The 20850-nt window shown below is 33.6% G+C and overlaps 1 protein-coding gene across 1 annotated transcript in view; it reads right to left on the bottom strand.

Moving 5' to 3' along the window:
- Positions 1–1056: 1056 nt before the first annotated feature.
- The window catches only part of LOC111639490 (multidrug resistance-associated protein 4-like), a 26049-nt gene continuing 6255 nt past the window's right edge, over positions 1057–20850 (bottom strand). The window contains exons 2-4 of the mRNA XM_023385381.1: positions 1891–2001; positions 1237–1399; positions 1057–1113 (exon numbers count right to left, since the gene is read on the bottom strand). Of these exons, the coding sequence (XP_023241149.1) occupies positions 1285–1399; positions 1891–2001 (226 nt within the window). The 3' untranslated portion in view covers positions 1057–1113; positions 1237–1284. The remainder of the gene's footprint in view (positions 1114–1236; positions 1400–1890; positions 2002–20850) is intronic.

Consider the following 20850-nt stretch of genomic DNA (forward strand, 5'->3'; position numbering starts at 1 on the left):
AATCTGTACAAGATCCTAAGAAATGATAAAGGGCATATTAAGAAGGAGGATAAAGCAGGAGTGTATAGGATCCCGTACATGAATCAGCAGTTAGCAATAGAAAAGGAGTACATAGGAGTTACAACGAGAAACCTAGGAATAAGGGTCAAAGAGCATAAATATGATATTAGAAAAAGATCTAACACAACAGTTCTGGCCCAGATGGCTCAGGCCGAAGGATCCGTAGTTGGGTGGGAGGATGCGGAAATCATTAGAGAAGTGCACTCCCCAACTTTAGCGGAAAATGCCGAAAAAATGGAAATATATAGGAGCAGGTTAGATGAAAAATGCATAAACGCCAGAGATGCGGAGGGCCTACCTTCAGCATGGAAGTACGCCGTTAAAAAACTTACAAGTAGCTCTTGAATTGCTCCATATCCGCAATCGCGATATGGGAACCTTAATGATTTTTATTGCTTAACAAATAGTGGCTTATAATATTATTTAGTAGTTGTGTTATTTATTTTTACATTTATATATTTTTACGCTTTAATTTTTATTTTAATTAGTTGCTACGTTGTCGGTTTTATCTCTTTGAATTTGAATTTGGCGTTCTATTTTTCTTATTCCAAATTCGAATGTTTCAACCTGAGGATGATCTATGGAGTAGATCGAAAACGTTAGTTTTTAATAAACTCCCTTGGCAAAGAATAAGGTGTTCGTTACTGGATTAATTATTTTGCCGAGTACGTTTCTGTTCAGAACTAAGTTAAGCAAAAACTCTGTTTACAAATTTTCAGGAAAACGAAATAAGGATGTTTGTATAGAAGAATTATCGATTTTCAATCTCGTTTAACGTAAATTATATTAAATATATAAGTTGAGATTTAATTTACAAATATCGAAAAATTAGACAAAGCACGAATGAGATAATGTGCACGATACGTTGATTAGAAACAAGTAGCTTAACATCATATTACATCTGTTAATTTATTACAGTAAACGTTACATACGTAAAGTTTTGGAATATCAACAATTTAGTACTCGGACTTTACGTAAATCACAAGGCATTCTCGACCTGATCGTAATTTTCGGACGCCGAGAATGATACACTTTGAAGTGATTTTTCTTTTACTTATAAGAAGTATAAATTTATAATGTTAATAAGAAATTATTATTAAAAATGTATTTAAATTCAAAAATTGTAATAATAATTTTATGTTAAATTAAAATTTTCCTAAGTAAAAATAAATATACCCAAATTGTTGCAAATCACTCATGCTTCAACCTGTTTGAAATCATTTGTCATAATACCTGAATGAGCACAAGTAATATTATTATTAAGTATTTCCAACCAACAAAACGTAATAAAGCTTTCAATATGCTCGATTTCCTCTTCTCCAATTCTTTGTTCCATTCTCTGGAAATAAACTTCGATTAAGCATAAAATTTGACAAGAATATTTGAATTTGTGTTATGCAATTTTTGTAAAGTTATGCTTAATACTTTTAAAACTGTCGTTTTATTTTGGAAATACAATAAAAGATTATAAATGCAACTTGTAAAAATCTTGATTGCTCAGTAATAACAAGCCTGCTAGTGTTTTTCTAACGGGGATGCATTTGACACGTGATTCGCTAAAGACTCCGTGTCACAATAGGAACAAATGTGAGAAGTGCTTCCCAGCACGTCATTACACAACAGAAGGCAAAAATAACCTTAAATACTAAGCCTAGTATTTCACTGCTCAAATAACAATAACTAATTAATATGTAACAATGAATATAACAAATGAAACAGCTTTAGCTTTTTTCTGTTTAAATTGTTTAAACTTAAGGAAATCGTAATTCTAGTCGAAAGTATTAGGGAACGGTAATTTAAATATCGTTCTTCACAAGTAAATTTACTTACTTCTGAAACTGATCCCCAAGATACTCGGAAGTGTGATATTTAGAAGTTTCGTATAAATCTTCTTCTTTTAAAACTCTCTTTCTTCCTTCGTTTATTATGGGGAATATCCAACTGTAAAATAAATTATTTATTTAATATTCTTGTTTGACATAATTTTCTTGTACTGGCTGTTCCGAAATTGCTATGATCGTACTTCACTTACAACACAATGAACCCTATCTATCACTACAAATCATTCATCGTAATCACTCTGATCGTTCATTATTTACGAATTGCCAAAATCATTTTAGTTAAAACAGCATTGTGCATATTATATATCCTTACTAACTACCATCATTACAATCGCATCTGATACATTTTCTACGACAAAAAGGTACTGTACGTGTTCACAAACGCAATTGTTAAAGCCTATCTACTTGATAAAATGTTTTCTGAAAAACTTCACTTTTGAAATTTTTTCTGTTTATTTCTTATACAATTATTTACGGTTTAGTGACATTTTTTGACAGTTTCTAAAGAAAACAAACGTTACACATTCAACAACGAAAACTGCAAAAATACAGCTATGATAATCCAGGAGATATAAACAAATCTCGCAACGAGTTGCTTAACTTTCCGGCGTTTATGAGACTATTTTAAAAATAACATTTGTATTATTATACAGAAGTAAATTGGCTTTCTCGCGGAAATGTTCTGAATCGAGTGTGGTCTCTCAAGACTCAACATAAAAATTCTTGGTTGATCAAAAGCATATTTTTACAGATAGGTTTAAAAACTCCTCGTGGGTTGCGCATCGTGCATTTTTAGATGAAAGTTTGTTTTGAGCATATAAATGTATTGAACAACGAATTACAAGGAAAAAACATTAATTCCATTTCAGCCAGAGAAAAATTGTCAGAATTTGGATTATAGCTTTTATATTGAAAACAGAAAGTAGAACAAAACAAGAGAGCTTCTTTTTCAAAGTTGGCTTTGGTTTTGGAAAATTGTGAAAAAATTACTCTTAATGACATCAAGAATACAGCTATGAGGCATCTTACCAAACTCAGAGAGCGGTTCTTTGATTACTTTCCAGATCTTGATTTACATACTGTCTGTGGGGTTGTAGATCCTTTTAAATATGAAATTGCTAACATCCCAGAAAACCTCAAGATTTGGCAGAGGTTCTTTTTGAACTTCGATCTAATAAGGAAGCACGCATTCAATTTGAGAACAAAATAGATCTGTCGTGTTTTTGGATGTCAGAAGCTGCAAAGGCTTTCAAAATTGCACATGGAGGAGGTGGTAGAAAGTTGCTGCCATTTGCAACAACTTACCTTTGTGAACAAGGATTTTCCACTCTGATAAACATAACGACGACGAACAGAAATCGATTAAACGCCGAAGACTGTATTCAAATTGTTCTGACATCACAAAGCCCGAATTTATAAGTTATTGTATCAAACATGAAACAGCAAGTTTTCAATGAAATTATTTTGTTCCAAAATAATAATTTTATTTGGTTTGTCTATTGTTTATTATTTTCATGAAACTTTTCTCATTTTCAGTGTAAAATGATTCAATAAATAGTGTTTAATTTAAATTTGTATCGATTTTCTCCTTTTCAAAAAGAGGGGGATAATATCAACTTACACAAATATATTTTGGGGTAATGGCTAAAAAAGTTCCCCACCCCCTGTATTAAGAACTTTACCTCGACTTAACCAGCGTATTTCCGAATGTAACAGCAAATCTCCACATATCTATTCAATTTCTCTCAAAAAAGCATTGAAGTGCCTGTGTACCAATGCTGATCGTGCTACTATCATGTTTACAATCTTAACAACCTCTTCCATTACATATTTAAGTTGTTGCGTAGATGCCTTTGCAAATAAATTTTCTTCATATATGATACAATGAAACGATAAAGTGAGAAGCCAAGTTCATTTTCCATTAGTTTCACAAATCCAACAGTTTTTCATCTCATAGCTGAAACTCCATCAGTTGTTATAGAAAACAATTTACTTTTTAAATCCAATACTTGCCCGTTTTAATTAATTTAATTTAATTTAATAATTTAATTTCAAATTAGCAAACTCTTGAACTTGACGAAAAATGTCAGTGTTTTTGGTCGTGCCATTCATAGAAGCAAGACTGCAAAGTTCTTCATTGGCTTTTGAAATATTTATTGATGCATATCTAATAACAATTGCAAGCCTACCCACAGTATTTATATCGGTGATTTCATCAAGTGCAATGCTAATTATGTCACTGGATAACAAATAATTTTTGACCTGTTCATCAATATTTTCGGTCATATCTTCAATGCGATGCTGAACTGTTCTAGCTGATCATGCATTTCTTTATTTCTCTCAATCATTTGTTTTCTATTTGCGAAGTCATTAAATAAGTGTTCGGAACAATTTATGAATGTGTTTTTCAAAAATTCGCTGTCTGTAAACGGTTTTTCGTTGGTACTGTACCAATGCTAAGAACTTTAACATAACTGGCAGATGTTTTTCAAAATTTAATACACGTTTAGCAATGTATTCAGATTTTTCTTTGTTTGGCATTTTACTCACATTTTTATGTTTTGAGGAAAAATGTTGCTCAATATTGTAAGTTCTGGCGGTAATTACATCTGTACCTAAACTACTTATCAATTTATCACCATTTTCGATACATCCATACTTTTTTCCCATACATCTTGAAATAATCTTTTTTGCTTTTTGTTTGTCCATAGTAATAATTCGTTTTATATAATAATAATTATTTCACTGCGTAACTATAATTGAGTCACTATTCTTGCACTACTGAAGAAGTGCTAAAACTGAGAGTGAATTGAGAGAACTGACGGGAACGACACAAGTGTTGCCAGATGTCTGTCAAGGAATTATCGATCGACGTTGCAAAACTTATCGATTTCTCCTTGAAATTATGTTACAATTTTTATTTTTTAAAAATAAAAATGCATGTTCGTTATTGCAACTTTGTAATAAAAGAAAAATGTTATTTTTATTATTTATTTTCAGTTTATTTTTTATGTATTTTTCAAGTGTTCGTTTCATATTTGTTTTATAATTTGTTTTTGTATATTATACATTATTTTCGGAACTCAAGTGGCTCACTTGAAATTATAAAATGGATCACTTGGTGATCCGTGGATCACTCAAGTGCCAAAGTCTCAGGGGCGAATCCTGACCAAAATTTTTGAGCATGCTGAAAGTTGTAATAAGAATAATAGGCCTATCTCAAGCATTAAACAATAGGCAGTAACGTTATTGGAGTGAAAAAAAAGTATAGACTATCATAAAGCCCATTATATCTACACATGGAATATAAAAAATATATTATAATGAAAAAGTAATAAAAATTTATGGTAATCTAATATATAATCGAGACGGGTTGATAATAATNAGATTATTCATATTGTATGTACATGTCTTTCACTGTCAATTGTTGTTTTTTCCATTATCCGAATTTTTCCTTATCCGGACTTCCTTCATCCCCAATTAGTCTGGATAATCGCAGTTCTACTGTACTTTGAATTTGTTTTTCATTTCTTCAATCCATTTAATAAAAATACCCTAATGTAAAAACAATATAAATTGAATGCTTATAACACATTATATTTGCTACTCACCTTTCTATATATAAGAGTGCACAGAGCTATCTTTAATTTCATTGCATAGAATTCAGTTATAAACGCATTAATATTAAATATAAAGAGATAAATCACAGTTACAGCAAAGAATCCTACAACTGTAACGTAAACGTTGTATTGATTCCATTCCTGTCTGTTGTCAAAATAATGTATTATTAATCCTATGAAGTATGCTTGACATGCAACTACCGCCGTCTCCTGCAAGTATAAATAAATATCAGATATTTCATGTCTTTTAGTACACGCTAGTAGTAGTGATTCGATACACTTTGGGATATATTTTGTCTTTACTTATTAAAATATTAAATTAATAAAAACTTATTTTAATGTGAAATAATTTAAATACTATAAGAAACATTTGATGCCGTGGAAAAACATTTCAATGACCGTTTTATTATTTTATATATTTTATCGTGATTTTATCAATAAGATGTCTTTTGCATTTACTGTATATTAAAAAAGGAGGATTTTAAACATTGCGTTAGAGGTTAAAGAGCTCTTGTATCAAATTGTGGTGATTCTGCTCATTACTTGAAAACATTAGAGCTGATATTTACAATATTTTACTTAATGCTTATATTCATTTGAATATTATAAATCAAAGAACTAAGTTAATCCAGTAATGAACACCTTATTTTTTGCCAAGGTAGTTTATTAAAAACTAACGTTTTCGATCTACTCCATAGATCATCCTCAGGTTGAAACATTCGAATTTGGAATAAGAAAAATAGAACGCCAAATTCAAATTCAAAGAGATAAAACCGACAACGTAGCAACTAATTAAAATAAAAATTAAAGCGTAAAAATATATAAATGTAAAAATAAATAACACAACTACTAAATAATATTATAAGCCACTATTTGTTAAGCAATAAAAATCATTAAGGTTCCCATATCGCGATTGCGGATATGGAGCAATTCAAGAGCTACTTGTAAGTTTTTTAACGGCGTACTTCCATGCTGAAGGTAGGCCCTCCGCATCTCTGGCGTTTATGCATTTTTCATCTAACCTGCTCCTATATATTTCCATTTTTTCGGCATTTTCCGCTAAAGTTGGGGAGTGCACTTCTCTAATGATTTCCGCATCCTCCCACCCAACTACGGATCCTTCGGCCTGAGCCATCTGGGCCAGAACTGTTGTGTTAGATCTTTTTCTAATATCATATTTATGCTCTTTGACCCTTATTCCTAGGTTTCTCGTTGTAACTCCTATGTACTCCTTTTCTATTGCTAACTGCTGATTCATGTACGGGATCCTATACACTCCTGCTTTATCCTCCTTCTTAATATGCCCTTTATCATTTCTTAGGATCTTGTACAGATTCGGAGCTCGTTTTACGATCAACGTTGATCCTTTATTGTCCGCAATCTCCTTCATGACGGTTCTTACATTTTTGTTGAATGTATACTTTGTGTATNTTAACAGAACACACAACTGGAAGACACCTGGTGTAGACAACATTCACAATTTCTGGTATAAAAAGTTTACATCACTGCACCAGGAACTAGCTAAACATCTAACACACATCATCATCAATCCACAAGACATGCCAAAATTTCTTACTCGGGGAATCACCTACATGAAACCTAAAAACAACAAAACCACAGACCCCACACAATACAGACCAATTACATGTCTTCCAACACTATATAAATTATTGACATCCTGTATCGCAAACAAAGTATACAAAAATGTTAAAGAATGCAACATTTTTATAGAACAACAATAAGGTTGCTGTAGAAATCACAAGGGATGCAAAGAACAGTTACTCATAGATTCAGTCATTCTACGGCAAGGCACACAAACAACACAAAAACGTACACATGGCATATATAGACTACAGAAAAGCATTTGACAGCATTCCACACAGTTGGCTGCTACATATTCTACACATGTATAAAATACATCCATCACTAATTGCATTCTTCCAAAACACTATGCAGCACTGGAGAACAACACTACATCTCAGGGTTAGTAACATTTCCATACAAACAAACGAAATATTCATTAGGCGAGGAATTTTTCAAGGAGATTCCTTGAGTCCTCTCTGGTTCTGCCTAGCCCTGAACCCATTATCCAACATATTAAACAACACGCATTATGGCTACAATATCAGACATGAAAAAACAACACAGTTTACGCTGTCACATCTCATGCAGGCCTACATGGACGACATAAAACTTTATGCATCCACACAAAAACAACTTCAGCAGCTCTTACAAATCACACACTCATATACCAAGGACATACAAATGGAGTTTGGCTTAGACAAATGCAAAACACTTCACATAGAAAAAGGAATCCTAAAGAAAGAAGATTTTGCACTTGGAAATGGGGACATTATTGAATCCATGGAAAAGGGCGAGCTCTACAAGTATTTAGGATTCCAACAGGCCAAACTAACAGAACATACACAAATAAAGCAAAGATTAATTAAAAAATACGAAAGTAGGTTAAACGCTATTCTCAGAACACAGTTAAAGCAATAAACACATATGTCGTCCCAATACTCACATACTCTTTTGGAGTTATACATTGGACTCACACAGATCTCGAGCAACTACAAAGGAAAACAACAACAACACTTATTAAGCATAAACATCATCATCCTAAATCCGCCACAGAAAGATTAACCCTTCCACGTAAAGATGGCGGACGTTGCCTGATTGTCATAGTTAACCTTCACTACAAGCAAATACAGTCACTGCGAGAGTTTTTCTACAGGAAACGAGAAACATCACAGTTACATAAAGCAGTAACTCTAGCAGACTGAAATAACACACCATTAAACTTACACTCTCATCATACAGACATGACACAACACATAAAAAGCATAGACACCATCAAGCAATTGTGGGCTCGAAAGGCACTCCACGGCAGGCATCCTTATGACCTGGCCCAGGATTTTGTTGACAAAAATGCGTCAAACAGCTGGTTAGATCGGGGATGCCTCTGGGGAGAGGGAAGATTCATGATTGCCATACAAGATCAGGTCATAAATACTAAAAACTACAGAAAACACGTACTCAAAGATACAACACTCACAAATGACACACGCAGAAAATGTCACATCATGCCAGAAACTACACAACACATCACTTCTTGGCACAGGCAGATTATTTACACAGACATAATCAAGTAGCAAATATAATACATCCAGAGCTTGCAAAGAAACACAACTTGGTAGACATTCACGAACCATACTACAAGTATATTCCACAGACAGTATTGGAAAACTACACGCACAAAATGTACTACGACAGAGCCATAATCACAGATAAAACAATTTATCACAACAGACCAGACATCACACTCATTGACAAACACAATAAAATCACATACATTACACACATAGCCATTCCAAACACTCACAATGTACAAAACACATGCACTGAAAAAATTAGCAAGTACACAGAACTCGCCCAGGAAATAAGGCATCTGTGGAGGATGGATAGGGTGCTTATTGTACCTGTTGTTCTCTCCTGTACAGGTGTGATACCACACACACTACGCAAAAGCCTGGGAACATTACAATTGAATAGAAATACATACATAACACTACAGAAGGCCACTATATTGAATACATGCCACATTGTTAGGAAATTCCTGAATACAGACACACACTGACACACTTATTAAATTTTAATTTTGTTTTGATTGCTATGCCTTGACTCTGGTCCGGCATAGTACACAGCCACCGGTGTGTACTGAGTATAACTCACAAAACCCAACATAATAATAATAAGCGCAGAGCCTAAACGGTTAGGAGTTAAAAGGTGAAATTTGGTACACAGAGTACGTCACGAAAACGCACATTAAGAAGGGATTTTTCGAAAAATTCCCCCGGGGAGAAAGACAGGATTAAGGCTTAACATTTCCATCAACAATGGAAGTGTTAAGTAACAATGGAAGTTTTAAGTAACAATGGAAGTGTTACGTAACAGTGGAATTGTTAAGAGAAAGCGACGTGCAAGATTTACAGGCGCAGATGCAGTTTTTTCGTTTTTGCGGGAAATCGAACATATCTTTAGAACCATCTAAAAATTCTCTAATTAGTCTGGAAACAAGGGGACCCAATTCTTGCATTCTGTGAAAACTGGTAAGGTTGATTGTAACGTAATAATCTTTATCTTAGTTATCGTTACTTTTGCCCGAGCAACGCCGGGCCCACCTGCTAGTAATTGAATATTTGTGGGCCCTTGACACTGGGGTCCCAGGGCTTAAGCCCTATGTAGATCTGTCTCTGTACACAATACATGTATGCTGACTGGGTACCGCAAGCTTTCGATACAATCTAGCCGTGTTAAATGCTTCGAATGACGTTATGCGCGCGCATTTGCCATGGCAAACCTCCACACGAGCAAGCGATCGAGTTCCCACAAGTATCGCGCTGACTTAAAACGGTAGCCACTAGCTATTAATGTTAAAGCACATAGAAATGATAAAAGAGTTTACACATTAGAATAAATTATTATTGGCATACTTGTTCTCATATAAAAATTATATCGACAGCCAAAACCTTTTCTTAAGCATGCGGCGTATGCTAAACAAGTCCAGATAATTCATCCCTGCGAGGCATGTACTGGTATATTTATATCTGACATCACATAATTTGTTTTAGTTGTTAAAGTGTAGTTCGAAATAGTCATTTTTCTTTAAGCTGTTCTCATTAAATAAGTTAAAAAATACGTTTAACATAACGTGGAAGTCAACGTCGTTCGCAATTTTTCTTTTTTTGTTATTTCCCCTACCATATCTGCGGCAGTTAGCGTTTGTGTTCTGTCGACGCCAACGGTTCCGTCACTTCCGTCACATCTCATCGGATTGACGGCGAGATTTTGAACACTCCCATTGCACGAAACAACTTTCGAAGTCATTTCCAAACTTTCTGCTCGAACATGCCGCGTTACTTTACTAAATCGCTAGATGCGTGGTGCACGAGACACCCATCACACGGAAGCTCGATATTCTACTGTTCTTCCAGAAGTGTGATTTGCGATTTAATTTCATGATGAATGTCGAAACGAGCCGACTAGACATTTTATTGCCACTTTCATAAAAATATCGCCGAGTGGCGAATTTGATTATGTCGTGTGACCCCCTCTATATTCTACGTATATATTAATTAATTAATTAATTAAAAGAGAGAGAGAGAGAGAGAGAGAGAGAGAAAGAGCACAGTATATAGAAAACAGTACTAGAAAGATTATGAAAATAAATAAATTATTGATTAAATGAATAAATTAGCTGACTTAAATATAACATTAAATTATTATCGGTCAAAAATTATTCACTAGATATTCTAGATCTATTGATATAATCCAAGATTAGTGAAACAAAAATAAATCTAACTGATTCTCACAATAAAACATATCCCCTACTAATTTCCACATGTTATAAACGATATTTAAATTATGCAAGGTGTACTTTCAACAACCGAATTCTTATCAGATAAGATCAAATACGTATATTACAGAAAGAAGACTATCGTGAAATATGAGGAGTGTTTTATAAGTAAGTACTGTTTTGATTTAAAAAAAAACACAACTGAATCTTTTAAAATAATTTTATTCTTACACGATAGCCTGTACTTTAATCTACTTTTCAACATAATTTCCTCCAATATGAAGGCACTTTACATATCGTATAACTAGCTTCTGAATTCCATCCTCATAGACACCTGCCGCCTGATTTGCCAACCACTACAGCACGGCGTTTTGACATCATCGTCGTCATAGGGCCGGCTGCCTAGATGCCTTTTTCAAGTGGAGGAACAAGTGGTAGTCACTAGTCGATAGATCTAGACTATACGTAGGGTTATCAAACTGTTCCCAGCCATATGATGTGATAAGATTTCGAGTTCCTTGAGCCACGTGTGAACGGGCACTGTCAGGAAGCAAAACAATTTCATTACTGAGCTTGCCATACCTTTTGTTTTGGATGACAAAATCGTAAAGCGTCTTTTTTCTCGAACTTTTGCATAACTTTCTGCACCAAGTTTTCAGTAGTGACAGACGGTCGCCCACTATTTTCGTCGTCATGGGGACATTAGTACCGCTATCTATAAATGCTCTAACCAATGTTCTTACCATTCCATCGTTCATAATGTTTTTTCCATACACCTCATTAATCTGCCGTTGAATGTCAGCCACTTTCACGTCTTTTGCATTAATTAAAAATGAAATCACCGAGCGTACTTCTCAATCGGTGGGAGTTTCAAATGTCTGAGGCATTTTAAACAAACGTACAAACAAACGTAAAACGAAGGAATGCTTCTGTGACAGTAGGGTCGGCGTCTCTTTGACACCACGTCAGGAGACCTGAATCTGACACCACCGAGTCTCGCAGGACTCGGAAATCGCGACGTTACGTCACGCGAGCTGTAGCGGGTGAGCGATTCGGAGTAGAGGTGAAAAGACAGACGAGGAAGTGACTCACTCGGATTCCATATTTTCTAACAAATAACAATTTTAATAAGAACCAAAGACAATACAGAGATATCGGGCATATTATCGGGCTTAATTATACTAGGCCGTTGAGAGAGAGAGTTTACAACCGAATCGCGGGTTAATAAATACATTTCTTCTAGGTCGCAGATCTGTAGTATGATGACACTGTTGACGTCGATGGAATGTTCGCTCAAAATTCTTTCTGGGTCTTGTCCGTTAATAGGAGCACTACGATGTGACGGCACGGAAATGGGGATGATATATTTAAAAAGGCACGATCTTTGTCACGGGTTGAATTCTGGATTCTTGGACACAGGGTTAATTCTTGAGGATAACTTTTGTGGACGGGCGTTGGAAGACGACTGACCTCGGGTGTTTTTTTTCGTTTTTTCTTGTTTATTCCTCTTGGGTTTTTTCCATGAGGCAGATGGTTGTTGTTAATGGTCTGGCGTCCAATATAGGCACTCTATCGAAAGTTCCGGGTGACACATCGCTGACTAGCTGGATCCTCTTCAACAAGGAACCAACTCCGTGGGAAATAAATTTTTATGGCTTTTAGCCTAACTTGATAAAACGTTCAATTTTCAATGGAATGTTTCAATAATTAAAATTTAAAATAATACTTTATCAAGGGTCTGTTCGTCCCTCACACTTCCGTAATTGCGCTTGTGGCTAGCCAACAGATGTAGGTACTCAGCACACATTCACGGAACATCACTGTAGCACTGCAGTGGTCCTATTTTAAAACGATACTTACTTAAAAAACACGGCTCGTATAATGACTACTTTATTTTGTTTATCTGATGAGTTATTGTTCGTATATTTAGTAATACAAATGTGAAATTATCTTTTCACCAAGCATAATGCTGCGTAATTATAGGCCTATATATATTCGATACCTTTACGTTATGAGCTACATAAAAGGCTTGTGAATTGTTTGAGTGGTAATAATATAATCGATAAAATTTTTTATTACTTACTTGAAATAATGACTTTAACAACTGATTAAATTTTGTTTTTAATTATATTTAGCACAATATATTAGATTAAACGAAAAATTAAATACACATCGAATACAGAGTACATCGGGTGTTTGATAAACAAAATAATTTTAATTAAATCTTTTCGATTTATCTTACGAATATACAAATCGCTATGAATATATACTGTATGTTTTTCACAATCTCGTGCACAAGGGAAGGTTTGCTGTTTCATCTTCTAAAATCGGAATATATAATACAACCAGAATATGAAATTTGTATATACACATGTATTAGATTAAGAAATGACAGTAAGAAGAAATTAAAAGTTTTGTTTTAAAAGATTACCAGTAAGCAAACAACTTATACAAAGTTTCAATTTTTAATTTAAAAAACAAATAATGTTACACACAAAAAAATATACGAGAAAAAAACAAACAGTATCGAATGGATTACTTTTTTCTTTCCTCTACATTCTCATCTACAGTTTTCTATTAGCTGCATATGTAGTATTACTCATCAATCCTACACATCTATTACATAACAAATAATATTCGTTCGATTCTTAAACACTTGGCATTCTATCATCTTTATTTAGTTCAGTTGAACTAAATAAAGATGATTGAACGCCAAGTGTTATTAAAATGATAAGAACGCCAATTTATTACACTACATAGTGTTTAAAAATGAAAGAGTCACAACTCGGTTTCAGATTATCAAAAAAATATAATATTTGTTTTTTTAAGTGTAAAGGTTTAGCTTGTTATCTGTGTTTGGAAAACCTTGAAATTTCATGACGTTATATGAATACAAAGTAAAAATTTTGTGCAGTGCTATCAAATATGACGTTTCATTTTTTAAAAATAACTGTTATATTGTAATTATAAAACAGCGGAAAAGCTGAATTTTAAGGATTGAGATAAGTTTTCATGAAAAATTAGTAAATGCTAATAAGGAAATAAAAGATCTTAATTAAATTTGACCCCACTCCAGGTACGACACGACTTCTTTCTGTCTCTCCACCCCGTTGACTTTTAACCATCAAAATTTAAGAGCATCAATGCCCTTTATATACAAGCTACAGTTTAAATTTCGTCCCTTAATCGTTACCTCATTCCGAGATATTAAATGAAATAGATACAAACACAGACACGCGCTTTACGTACCGTATGTGTATACTACGAATCGCGTGTTTGAGACCATCCTATCCCAAAAAAATGTCAAAGGCAGAGGCAGGTAAATATTGGGAATCACAATACATCAAGATTTGTCAAATAATCTAGGAGGGTCAAATTTGATACAATTTCAATACTTTGCCACATTATATACATTACAAGCATAAAATGTAAAAGCTAGGAACCAATTACTTTGATTTAGATTTAAAATTAAGTCAGTCACGTGTCGGTGCAGATGAAATTCTATTCACATTATTGGAATGAATTCAATAAATGTTCAGGGTACATTTGTTAAAGACATTCCAAATGCATTATTTATTTGAAACGAATTCATCGTCATTAACTACATCCAAATGTTCAAAGTCATTGGCTATATTTAAAATAAAAATCTAGTTCGAAATATCTACTTAAATAATATACAAATTATACAACATTCAAGACTGACACAAAAAAGTTAAAAAAGTAAAACTTCCTTTTCACCACCTCTGGTGCACAATCAACCGTATCGGAGTTGACCTCGTTTTATAGGTTTTTTCTGCCTGAGTTTATGTCAATTGTTTTAAAGTTCTGTGACGTCTGATGACATTAACATTTCCATTGCAAAAAACTCTGTTTCAGAGACTGCGAAAAACGTTTAGACGATTTCATAAGTTTTCCTGTACAAGTCCGAAATGTTGTTTATTTGTAACCTTTAAAACAATTTCTTATAGCTGTAAAAATTATTGTTTAAATTAACTGATAAAAATAATCAGTTAATTTATTAAATTATAAATAAATTAAATAAATCAGTGAAAATACAGGTATACCTCGCCTTACGTCGGTAATTGGTTCCAGGAGAACGACGTAAGTCGAAAAACGACATAAGTCAAATTTGCTTGTCTCCGAATCTACTTATCACTAGGCTAAACCGTAAATTACCATTCCCGGTTCTGTATTTTATTTACTAATGCATTTTTAATAATATATGGTTAATAAGAATCTATTTTAAGCTTACAAACAAATAAATTTTAGTTTTTAATATAGTACAGAAAAAAGTAATCTAAATTTACGAATGCATGTACTGTAAATACAGTACATACTTGTATATATTTTAATATGATTTTATGTGCTTTAAACGTTTTTCTAGTGATATTACGACTTCAATATTTGTGGCGGACAGACGTAAAGTCGAATAAAATGACTTAAACTTGATTTTTAATTTTCCATATACTTTTTTGACAAACGACGTATAATCGGGAACGACGTAACTCGAAACGACGTAAGTCGAGGTATGCCTGTATACTTATATTATCCGAGTTGCATAAATAGGTCAAAATATAGTTGTGGAAGTGTTGTTTATATAATAATCTGTCAGCATTTTTTCATCTGATAAGATATATGTACTTGCAAATGGACTCTGTAATATACGTATTTTTCTCTGTACCAATATTATGTTCTGTTCCTCACCTAGTCAGAGGTATATTACTTGATATAAGCTCGAATAATCTACTTTGATGTGTAATCAAAAACTCCTTGCAAATATTGGTAGTGGGGAAACTTTAGCCTACCCACCACAAATATTAGTTGTATTCTTGATTCACCATTCACCCCCGAGTACTTCCGCTTAGTCATTGTAGTGGACTCAGTACCACGGCCATCCCTTAGAGCAAAAGCTTAGGGGGATGGCCCAGAGAGAAGCAATGGGGGAGGTGGTCACATAAACTATGGTGGGAGGCATCGTGGCTAGAGATGGATGGTACAGTACGAACGGCAAAAGAGATGAAAAAAGAATTAGAGGTGAGGTGTAAAAATAGGTCTAGCTTTGTTGAAATAGCTAAGGTCCATGTATTAACATCAAGTATAATACTTTTAATTAAGGTCAATGTAGGCAAAACTGAGGAAGCAACGTTATCAGTTAAAGATATGTCCGATACAAATAGTGAGTGTATAAAAGAATTATTCCTCAAGCAAATAAAATCAACGAAAGGTAAGATACGGATTAATAGCATGCACAAAATGAGGAGGTCCGGACCTTATGTAGTGACTTAAAGCTTCTAAAGAAGATCTTGATATTTTTACTTCATACTTGTTACCTTCTGTTGTTTACGGTAGTATAGTTTCTTTCCACTAATGTAAAAAATTTCTACCAAAAAAAAAAAAATAATAATTCTGTTACAGTTAAAATTTTCGATAATATAGTTCATTGCCTCAAGTAACCCTGCACGAATGGCCATTTTGTTCTGTACATTTTGACCAAAACAAACTCAAACAGTTTTTCGACACTGCTTCGAAAAGTTATAAATACTTAATAAAATGCAATCTGGTAGTAGGGCCTAAATATGTTAAATATAGTGTACAAAATAACATACAGTAGTGTAGTGATATCTATGCATGGAATGTTTTATAAAAATCGTACACTTTTACGTTGACCGTAAATCGTCAAGGGATTCTCTTGTTATAATTATTTGCTTGACAATATCGACAAATGATTGCATCACATGTACAATACAGAGTACTGTACATCGGGTGTTTGATAAACAGAATGATTTTAATTAAATCTTTTCGATTTATCTTAACAATCTCCAAATCACTATGAATGCATACCGTATTTTTTCACAATGTTGTGCACACAGGAAGATTTGCAATTTCATTTTCTAAAATCAGAATATTTAATACAACAATAATATAACATTTGTGTATATGTTACCGCTAAAGCTCGAAATCCGTTAATGTGTACATTACCTAGCTAATCTGCAGATTAACTAGGGTGATCCGTTAAAGCTGCGAAAATTGTTCAATTTCTCAAATTACCTAGGTAATCTGCACATTAACGGCTTCCGTATCGTTAAAATTCAAAAGTTTGTTTCTTTCACTTCCTTTCTCCACTCCTTCTTTTAACGTAGATAAATTTAAATCCTAGAATGCAAGCAAGCACCGAATTGGTGAGTAAAATCAAGAAAAAATTCTTCGCAAACCTCTTTAGCGAAGATTTAAAATATAATACGTAGTGTTTTAATAACAAACCAAAGTATGATTCCATAATTGAAGATGTAAAGCAAATAAAAGTTTCCAAGAAGAAAGAATTATCTCGAGAATATCAAATAATTCAAAGGTGTGATGTGTTGACTGTACGAGGCTGTGAAAAATTCATTGAGCCGTTGTCAGATGCGCGACAAAGGTTTGAAAAAGTTTGTCCATGCCGGAGAATTGTTTGACATTCGATAAAAACTGAAGAAGACCTTGAAAAATTAAAATATTCACAAGAGACTGTGATTATGAGATCACAGTCAAATCTTACTCAAGAGGACATTCTGTTATCCCCCGCTTCTGCAGAATCACCTATAGAAATACAAGAATTTACCGATAGTAATCTTAAACTGCCTTCTGTATTGTTTATTGATGATGCAGTCACGAAGAATATTCAGTTACCCTGCACCTCCAAGGAATCGCCTCTGCAAGTTGAAGAAGTCATCACTGAGTTACTCTCAACTTCAGCAGAATCGCCATCACAGTTTCGTACGGAGCCTGTAAAGAGCACTATACAAGACATAGTCTGTATTGTTTGCTCAAAAGCAGCATCAAGTGCTCACAAGTGTAAATCGTGTAATATGTTTGTTCACGCAGTTTGTGGTGAAGTAGATCCTAAAGAGGAAGGGTATGGTAAGAATGTATTGTGCATCATCTGTAAAAAGAATATGGATCAGAAAATACAGCGTGATGAAGCCAAGAAATGTTTAGAAAAGCAAGCAAAGAAAATGTTAGCAGTTTCTAATGCAAAGCACCCAAACGTCGATGAAGGTTTCGCTGTGAGAATTAAAGTACCCGAAGAAGACAGAGCAAAAACTGATGCACGTTCAATTTTAGCTGTGGTTCTTAGTAAAACAGAGGATGGCTTTTATAAACTTGATACTAAAACAGGTATTTTAAAACAATTGTATGCAAAATCTGAATTCAGTGTTTGCAAAGAGAGATTTTTAACGAAAGAAGATGGATGTCCCTGCTGTAGAAATATCTTTACGTCAAACAGCAATAAAACAATCCCTTGGTACTGGGCAGGGTTTCAGAAAATGTGACTGCAAATCTAAATGTACCACAAATAGGCGTGCTTGTCGCAAAAACCAATTGCTACGTAATTCAAAGTGTCACCAATCTTTAGATTGCACTAATAAGTAAGTACAATTTTATCATATGTTTTGCAAATTCATTTCCCTAATTGTAGTAATATTTTAAACCGTTTGATTTTTGTATTAAAGTTTTTTTAATTGATTGATGATTGATTCAATCAACTAATTTGTTGATTGTATTAACTTGATTCTTTAGATATTGAAAATTAAATAAATAACATTATGTTAATTTAAGCGTACAGAAACGTTGCTGTTGTTCCAGCAAAAATCTTATTTTCACTTTACCGAGTGCCTAGTAGGTAATTTGCAGATTACCTAGATAATCTGAACATTACCTAGGTAATTTGAGAAATGGAATAATTTTCGCAGCTTTAACGGATCACCCTAGTTAATCTGCAGATTAGCTAGGTAATGCGCACATTAACGGATTTCGAGCTTTAGCGGTAACATATACACATGTATTATAACATGAAATGAAGGTATGAAAAAATAAAAGGTTTCAAAGATCATCTCTGAGCAAACAACTTAGTAGTTAATTATATTAAAAAATTTCAATTATAATAAAAAATAATATTATTACATACCAGAAAAATGTACGAGAAAAAACACTAACTGTATCGAAAGGGTTACTTTTGTCTTTCCTCTCCATTCTCTATTAATTTATCTAATAAGTGTCATCTACAATTTTCTGTACATTGTATCTGTAGTATTACTCATCAAATCTGCAATTCTATCAGATAATATATAATATTTATTTTAAAGTTTAAAGGTTTACCGTGTTATTTGGGTTCAGTAAACCTTAAAGTTTCGTCAAGAAGTAATAAGCAATTAAATCATTTTTCAAGTATGATATAAATTCGTCTCTGATATAATTTAAACTTAAAATTTTTTTATATATACTTAAAACACTACAAATATATGCGGAGAAAGAATTATCTGAAAATTGATAAATATATGAAAATTAATTACTTTTTATAGTAAAAAGTCCAACAATCAATTGCTTATCTTTTCGGCAGAAAAGTACTAAAATGTATTTTAAGATAAAGTTAAAATTTTATATGAAATATTGCTAATACTATTATTTATTATAATATGACAAGAAGCTTAATTTTACAGAGATAGTTTTTATTACACAAAACGTAAATGCTGACATCGAGAAAAAGTTGATTACTACTGACCCTACTCGAGATAAGACATGACTTCCTTGTTTCTTCCAACCCTTCGACGTTTAACTACCAAAATTTAAGAGCATCGATGTCCCTTATATAAAAGTTGACGTAACAAATTTCGTTTCTTAATCATTATTTCATACCGAGATATTAAAAATAGTAAACGAACTAGACACACCTACAGAGGTTTGTGTGTAAATAAATAAATATATATCAAAAAGTATATACAAGATAGACTAATTGCTAGACTAATTTATTGCTAGACTAATTTAATAACACCTGCATCTAATTTCAAGGGTGTGGGACGTGCCAGAGATGGGTTAGAACTAGAATTTAGACTAATTCATTATATTAGGAGGTGGAAACGTTGTTGAGATGGGTTCTTACAATAGTTTAGACCGGATACATTCGCGAAAGTGGTCGCTTATTGCAGGTGTTGTATGTTGTTTCGGACCAAAAATCGATGCCCGCGGTCGCATTACACAGGTGGTCGTTTAATACAGGTAACTTATACGAAGACTCTATGAATAAACTATTCCGTGCCAGAAATTTTTGCCCGTTTTGGCAGGTGCCCGTCGAATGCAGGTGGTCGCCTAAGGCAGTTTTCACTGTATATATCAAAAAGTATATATAAGTAAAATGTATATACACCGAAGAAAGCCATTATATTATGACCACCTGTTTAATACGTCGTAGACGACCTTTCACCCACAAAACTGCCAACACATATAAGGCATTGATTCGACAAGGTGCTGGTAGATAGTCTGAGGTATATGGTACCAGGCGTTCACTAGCTGGTCATCCAATTCCCGAACATCGTGAGGTGGTTGGTCGTGTGGCAGCAAGAATTTGGTTTTCTAGGTGGAATCAGAATAACAAAAATTCACTATACCTTTAAAATGCAGTCTAGTTTACATCTGTCGAACGTTTTCGGTCTGATTCACAAACCTTCATCAGGGTCGAATTATCAATCGAAATATATTTCAAATTTGCATAACGGAGATTCCAAACTGCACGTTCTTCTCGATTGCGCATGCTCATAAATATAATTTTATAATTTTAAAGTTGCCGCTTTCCATGCCGACGCTATTTTGTTCGATTCACGGAAATTTATATTACGCCCTTTTTCTTTGCTCTTGTAAATGTGCCAGGCTTCTGCATATTTTAGATGTTTTATATTTTTCACTTTTTGTATGACATCTGCCTTGCTCCATTTGATGTCGATCTCTGTTGGATCTGCTATCGCGTAATTGGCCAAAGCCGTGACTGGTTGTTTAAAGCTTACATTCTTTTTGTGCTCCTTCAATCTTTCATTTAATGATCTTTTAGTGGCTCCTATATAATATAACTCCTTATTTAGCCTCCTATCATACAACGGTATTCTGTATACACCTGGGATCAGCCTCCTGTCAACGGGTGTTTTGTCGTTTCTTAGCATTT

Source organism: Centruroides sculpturatus, unplaced genomic scaffold (assembly GCF_000671375.1).
Source record: "Centruroides sculpturatus isolate CEXI.00-Female unplaced genomic scaffold, Cexi_2.0 scaffold1188, whole genome shotgun sequence".
Classification (NCBI taxonomy): Eukaryota; Metazoa; Arthropoda; class Arachnida; order Scorpiones; family Buthidae; genus Centruroides; species Centruroides sculpturatus.